The 8,134-nt window shown below is 35.3% G+C and overlaps 1 protein-coding gene across 1 annotated transcript in view; it reads left to right on the top strand.

Moving 5' to 3' along the window:
- The first annotated feature begins 1,133 nt into the window (after window positions 1-1,133).
- Window positions 1,134-8,134, top strand: part of LOC124358233 — a 32,612-nt gene continuing 25,611 nt past the window's right edge. Inside the window, exons 1-2 of the mRNA XM_046810528.1 lie at window positions 1,134-1,220; window positions 1,299-1,568. Coding sequence (XP_046666484.1) covers window positions 1,134-1,220; window positions 1,299-1,568 — 357 coding nt within the window. The remainder of the gene's footprint in view (window positions 1,221-1,298; window positions 1,569-8,134) is intronic.

Below are 8,134 nucleotides of genomic sequence, written 5' to 3'. Positions count from 1 at the left end.
TTCGCCGGAGCAAAGCTGAGAGCTGGAGGAGACTGAGAGATGATGTCGATTCCGATCCTTGGGGTCTGGGTTATAAGATTGTAACTAAGAGACTCTGCGCCCGCACTCCACCTTCCGTTATGGAGGGCGCCACCATGGAAAGGATCGTCACATCTCTGTTTCCGAACCACCCGCTACGCTCACAAGTCGCTTTTGGAAGGGTAGAGGACTTTCCTCTCTTCAGCAACGAGGAGTTGGAAATGGCCGTTCGCTCCCTGAAGAGCAACAAAGCTCCCGGCCCCGATGGAATTCCTAGTGAGGGTCTCAAAAAAGTATTCCACATCCCTGACTCCTGCTGAATATGTATAACGCCTGTCTGACCAATGGGATTTTTCCTTCTCCTTGGAAAATTGCCAGGCTAGTACTGATTAACAAGGGGAAAGGTGATCCCGATATGCCGTCGTCCTACAGGCCTCTTTGTATGTTGGACACGGCAGGTAAACTTTTCGAGATCCCCCGCGTCAGTACGGCTTCAGGAAGGGACGATCAACGATCGACGCAATCTGAGAGGTGCAGCAAGCGGTGCACAGCCGAGAGCTATAACTGTTTCTCTCGCAGAGTAGTGCTTCTTGTTACGCTTGATGTCAAGAATGCCTTTAACTCGGCGAGATCTGCGGAGGCTGATAGAAGACTATCTCCGATGCATAACTCTCATATACGAGACGAAAGACGGACAGCGCACGTTGGATGTCACTTTCGGGGCCGCACAAGGTTCTATCTTAGGCCCGGATCTCTGGAACGTCGCTTACGACAGCCTCCTTAGGCCCGAGATGCCGGAGGAAACGGTTTTAGTTGGGTACGCCGATGACGTCGCAGCCCTAATTGCTGCACGCAACGTGGAAATGGCCCAGCTTAAACTGAACCAGGTCATGCGAGTCGTTAACAGATGGATGGAAAATCACGGCCTGTCGCTCGCTTTGAGCAAAACAGAGATCGTGATTTTGACTAAGAAACGAATCGACACCGTCGTCCCATTAAGAGTGGGAGATGTAATGGTCCAGACCACGTGAGCCGCAAAATACCTTGGCGTCTTGGTGAACAATAAGCTGACTTGGAGGGACCAGATTTTCCGTACAGCGGACAAGGCCTCTAAGATGGTAACTCATCTTAGCAGGCTCATGGCCAACGTCGGCGGTCCCAAGTCCAGCAAGAGAAGACTGCTAATGTCTACAGTCCAGTCCGTGCTCCTTTACGGGGCTGAGGTGTGGGCAGACGCACTAAATATTGAATTTTATCGGATACGGATCGCCCGGGTACAGCGTCAAGCGGCGCTCCGGGTGTGTTCCGCTTACCGTACAGTGTCTGCCGTCCTGGCTATTGCTGGAGTCATCCCCATCAAACTTTTGTCAGGGGAGAGGAAGGCAATTTATCAGCGACAAGGCGAAATCGGCAAGGACACTGCAAGGACTGAGGAGCGCTCTCGTACGTACCAGCAATGGCAAAACAGCTGGCAACAAGACGCCCGCGGACGTTGGACTGCCAGACTTATCAAACAAATCCAACCGTGGGTAGAACGGCGGCATGGCGAGGTGGATTACTACCTCACTATGTTTTTGAGTGGTCACGGCTACTTCCGGTCGTACCTACACCGAATGGGCAAGGCCGTTTCGCCGGATTGTATTTATTGATCAGGCGTTCCCGACGACGCGGAACACACTTTCTTCCGCTGCCCGCGTTGGGAAAGGCCCCGCCTTGAAGTGACTCAAACTTTTTGTATAATTTCGGTGGACACGGTCTGTGACCGGATGTTGCAGGGCGAAGACTACTGGTGCTGCTGGTCCAGCTTTGCGCAGGGTATACTCCGCGCCAAAAATATTGATCTGGACCGGAACGCGGGACAGATCCAAGATCCGAACGGCTAGATAGGCGCGAGCCCTCTGGGCGTAAGCCAAAATTAGGCCTAGCCCGAAGTTTAAAGCGATAAGCGGTTTCCAGGCTAGAACCTAAGAGTATAGGAGGTTTTTAGTGGGTATTCTACGTAAGTAGGAGTCCCACACTACAGGCTGGCCACCTGTGTGCGCAAAAGAATTTTCCTGCCTCTCCGTTAAAAAAAAAATTAAGGACAATATTAAGATAAACAAAAAAAATCTTTATAGGAACTATACAGGAGTTGGAATAAAAAAATACAGCTTAAAAACGTTTAACATCATAACAGACAATTTATTTTTTCCCTCGCATGTTTTATTGACGATTGATAATTTGAATCCGTAGTAAGAATTTTAACAGTAAGAATCATTATTTGTTACATAAATATAGAACTACATGGTTTTTATTTGATCTCGTATTTGGTTTTCAAAGGAATCTTAAGAGATGTACACAGGTACACAGAAACTTTTCAAATACTTAATGATCAACTTAATAAAGTTTAAATTTTACATCAGAAGTTATATGTAAAAATCCTAGTAATATATTCTAAATTTTATCAATATATAATTTTATCAATATCTATTTGCTGTCTCTCCTTTATAGGTTTATAAACTATTTGACCAATCAATATGGAAATGTGTAAGTTTTTCTTCCAGGGAAGAGGTTTATATGCTATGCCAATTGATGTAACTAGCTACCATGTGTCGCTGCAAAGGTTTTCAAAGCGCATGTATATAATACACTGCAATTAAAAGAGATGTAAGTATACTAAATAGCCAAACACTGTTTGAAGGTACTAAGTTACGATACATATTTGTTTTTTAAAGAATTTCCGGTTGAACTTAAAGCTTGAATTTTATATCACTTTAGAATAAAATACGTTTACTTGTTCAATGGTTATAAACTTATACTTTTGACAGATTTTCTTGATCGTGGCAACAAAACAAACTCAACATGGGAGTTGGAAATATAATTAGCTTGAATAAAAACTGCTCATATATGGGCAAAGCTTACGAAAAGTTCTCGAAGCCGCGGGAAACAGCTAGTACAACATAAAACATTTTATTACAAATTTAGACAGGTTTTAGTCTGATAAAATGTAAGATGTTCACTGTGGCATTTATTACATTTGAAACCACTTAAATTGTTGTTCGTGTAGAGCTACTAATAAATGACATTATTGTAGTATGTGATAACCCCTACTATATAACTCTTTATTCAAATAAGAAATATGAGACAATATTTCAGATAAACATACACATACATACAATTAACAATTACAGTTGTTATCTGTTTTGGTATCTGCGTTATAGAAATTGTTAACTTTGAAGGAAAAATTCCATCAGAAATATTGTAAGAAATAATTGAAAACTTAAAATCTTTAATACTCCAATAGTACCATGTAATTAAATGATATAGGCCATAAGGGACTTGAATGTAAATGTAACTCGGATACATCTAATTATAACTAACTAGCACTATAATTAAGTATGATCCAGAATCTGACGACGTAGTATATGTGTAGGAGATAAGCAGAAGAGCACACAGCACGTACTCTGTGTACAGTATACTAAGCTGTGTACACAGTCCCTCACGATAACTACTGACTATCGAATAATCAGTGCTACCATCGATTATTTTGGCAGGGTACAAAACCCGACTGATAAAATAGGCTAGCACAGTCTCTAGACTGATAGAAATTTACATTGTAAATTCCGTTGCAAAAATATATAAGCATTCTTTATTACTTATTTTACTAACTGTAGATTTATCAGTAAGATTGTAATAATACCATATTCTACATACACGTACAGCCCAATTATTTTTGTAAATTAATAATTTTTAACTGTACAGTAGACGATCAATACTGCAAAGACATTGTATAAGAGAAGTTTCTCTTTAATACCGGATCTGTCCTTACGAATAATTCTACTCGTATATGGAAACTTGAATACTCAAAAATATTGTATCCAGTTTTTAGATGTCATACAACAGCTTGGCTTAAATTACTACACCCTACTACCAAGTTGGAAAAATACATTTTAGGGTGAATACCTCAAATATCCTCAAGGTATATGTTCATGGTAATAGGAAGAAATCACCGTGTTGCCACTCAATGTCTTCAGGCTGTAACGTACTTAAAATTTTAAAAGTTCTAGATATATCTCTAAAATACCTAACCCCATTCATTTCGAAAACATTGTATATGTGGTTGTGGGATGAAATTCATATACCGGTATCTCAACCGCAATCTATTACTACAGTACCATTCAGATCTAATTATCATCTTGAATGGTACCAACAACAAAAAAGGCTCGTACCCACTCGAAGATTTGGTCAGAAGTCAGTGAATCATTATAGTGAGTAGATTTATTACTAGACTTATTTAGTTTGATTGGATATGATAAATATTTTATTGAGAGCATGTTAAAGAGACTATGTTCATTTAATTACCACACGGCATGTATGTTGTAATTTATAACTTTTGAGTGTCATAACGCTTCAGATGTATGTTAATTTAGAATTATAATAAAGCTACATGTTCGTTTATTTGTACACCTAAAGAAGAGATCAGAATACAAAAGTTTTAGTGATACTTTGCATAATTGAACTATGCAAAATGTCTTAATGAATATTTCTACTCTCATACCTAAAGTAATTGAATATATCTGAAGATTCAGCTACGGTCGGGACTGACCCACCGATTACAGTAAAATAAGGAACACATATGACATCTTTGCAACCCAAGATTGTCATCCCTAGCCAAAGCTAGATGTACCCGTACCTTGACAGATGTTCTGCAATGAAATCAGCCCTTAAACATCTGTAAGGATGACTAATAATTGTTCTTGGTAAAAGCACTATACTCTGTCCATTCTGATCCGCTAAACTCCAAAGTACGTAGCCTTTGCAACCGAAACATATAGGAAACAAGTTTTAGCTAAAAGTATGTAAACATCTACGATGACAATGTAGTTGGGAAGAACTGTATTTCGAAATCTATACTTATATGGCCCAGTATATTATAGCACCTTACTGAATCAGAATCAAACGTTCTTACTTGAGCAGCGTAACAACTCTAAAGCGTATCTAAACTAAATTTATCAAAATCGTCTGTGATTATTTACCTTCTAGATATATCATGACCAACTTTTGTCTTGTGGTCTCTAATTAGGTTGCTATTGGGAATCAACTGATGTATTGTGAGATGCTAATGACACTTTAGTCAGAGGAGATTTCTAACTGTCAATATTAACCTAAACACTTGATACTATGATGATTGTATTAGTTGTACACTATTTCCATAAGCCACATAACAAGTATACGATGGTGAACTATACCTATATACAAATAGTTCGTGTTTTTAACCTAATATATCACTCCTATTACGAAGAAAAAATTATATTTATTGATGACACAAAGTTAATCTTCACACATGTACACATCAGAGTAATCTATAACAGTATGTTAGTACTGGGTGACAATTATAATCAAGTTTCACATAGTTTAAAATTAAAGGGAACAGTTATTTTACTAATAATCTGGAGTAAATTTTAGAAGGAACACGTTTCGTACTTCAATACTGACATAATAATAAAACGCTACACATCACCTTAGAGTAGTAACTGAAGAACAAGTAAAGTACCTATTTTAGTTCAAATCAACTCTCAACAACTTTCGTTCAAACTCATTAAACAGGAGATTAAACAATGGTTAAACTTTACAACGTGCTTTGTTTTTCGTAATTACAGTATTTAGATTAAAGGGTTGACTTGCTTAATCCCTCCTTCAGATTTGCATTTTATGTGTGGTATGAAATATTTATTAAATTTTAATTAATTGATACAGTGGAAACGAAAGTATACTTGAAGATTATTTCTTAATGAAATAAAATAATAATTTAATCAGGTTGATGTTTACGACTAGTTTTCGATACTTTTACATTAATTCAGTTAACAGTTAATTACAAAAATTCTGTTCGTTGAAACATCAAATATGTAAAAACTGTTTATACCTAAAAAGAATTAATAATATGGAAAGAAATCCTGAAAAAATGTAAAACTAGTAAAGTAAAGGATTAAAAAATGTACATAGTCAAAATGTGAACTTAAATGTTATTCCTTTGTCGCAAGTGTATTCTGCATAATACCAGATTGCAAATATTTTAATTTTAATTTAATAATATCATCTGTACAAATATATAATGAAGATACACGTTCACAGGTAATTTAATTCTGTATTTAGTTTAAATTTACTGCGTATTTATGTGTTTTCAGGTGGATTCGAGAATAGTTTTTATTTATAAATTTAAGCAGTTACAAATTAAATTAAGAAGATAAGAGATAAAAGCTTTCAAATCGCCTTCATGTTATAAACTGCAGTTACGAGACTGTTAACCTTTATTAAATAGCCAAACACTATTTAAAGGCGTTTTATATATATTTGTTTAATTTATATATATATATATATATATATATATATATATATATATATATGTCTTCTAAATCAATTTATGGTTGAAATTAGGGCTTGAATACGAATGTTAAAATACGTTTAATAAAGTACATGAATGTGTAGCACGAACCTTTTTATACATTTTTTGTGGTTCGCAGGACAAATCAGCCTACAAAACATTTTTAATCGCCCATAATTCAATTTATCAATATGAGCAGTAATCACCATCATTAATTAATTTTCATTATTTATGAAACATTACTTGAATTATTGTGCATTTATAAAAATTAACTTGACTTTTAGTCATAATTTACATATTCTAACAGTCGCAACGAATTGTTTTATTTTTGTTACAATTACGTACTCCATACTGTACCAAAAATCTTAATCATAATAATATTATAAATTCGAAAGTTCCTTTATTGTTTGTTTGTTTACATGCATAAAATGGTGTGCAAAGTAAACATAAAAAGTAAACCGATTGTGCAAATATTTGACACGGATATTCTTAGGGTCCCTTGGATGAATATACGCCTATTGTTATTCCGAAAATTCCTCCAACCTACGCCTTGCTGGTCTTTAAAAAACGTCAAAGTCCTACATTGGTCTCTAAAGTTGTAAAATATTAATTAAAAGAGAATTTTTAACGTAATCAACAGTTTCCTTGTTTCTTCTTATCATTTTATTTGCATTTATTGTAAGTATAAATATTTTCAACGCACATTGTAGTAGATTTCAGAGTACTGTTATCATACAAAATGCCTAAAAAGATAAGATAGTCAGAATTTGACACCTCTTGAAGCGGTCGGCAAGAACTATATACTAGATGAAAGTTTGCTTGTCTGTGCTTTTGAACTAATTCTAGCTATAAAAGTTCTAATGAGGGGTGTAAAATCATAACTGACTAACTTAACAAAAAAAATTAGTTGGGAAATGGCAAAAAAATTGTTTTAGAGGCTTACTCATGTTTCGGCTAAAATTAATGACTTGTTAAATTTAAAAATAATCATATAAACACTGTTTATGACATATACTATAACAAATTATACTGGGTTCTTTTAAATTAGAAAATTAATTTGGTTTAGAGAGTTTTAACAAGCACGCCTAGAGGTAGTAAGATGGGATCCTCATAAAGTATAATTATTTTTAATTAGCAAGTAAAACTTTTTTATTATTACAATAATTGTAGTTTAGTTCAATTCTTTTCAACTATTTAAAAATGTTGTCCATTAATTGTCTTTACTAGATAGATAACATATTTAAGGCTAAAAATCACAATAACATCAACATCATCGTCAGCTATCTAACAGAATTGATTTTCTTCTCTCTCGGCTTCGGGTGCTTTAGCTCTGTTGAAAACCCCCCCCCCCCCAAAAAAAAAAAAACTGTAGAACTTCCAGATTATAGGAGTGTTCTCCATAAGATTTAACTAAGAGCTTTTTCACATAATTCTTTTATGCACTGCTAAGAATGTTTGTTTCTGGTATGGGCTCTGAAACAATTTCTCTAGATTTTTTTCCGGGAAGAGTCTTATTAACACTACTATACTTACTATATATAGTATATATACTGTACATACATACATACACACACACATATATATATATATATATATATATATATATATATATATATATATATACTATACACTTACTATAACTGGTGACAAGTTATAGCTTCCACAGTGGATAAACTAAGGGGTTTATATACGCAATGTAGCTTTTTTCTAGGTAACCAAATAGTTTATTGAGATTTATTTTGGTTTGGGTAAAGT

This window comes from Homalodisca vitripennis, chromosome 3 (assembly GCF_021130785.1).
Source record: "Homalodisca vitripennis isolate AUS2020 chromosome 3, UT_GWSS_2.1, whole genome shotgun sequence".
NCBI lineage: Eukaryota > Metazoa > Arthropoda > Insecta > Hemiptera > Cicadellidae > Homalodisca > Homalodisca vitripennis.
Note: the sequence above shows the minus strand (reverse complement) of the source record. Positions and strands in the feature narration are given on the sequence as shown.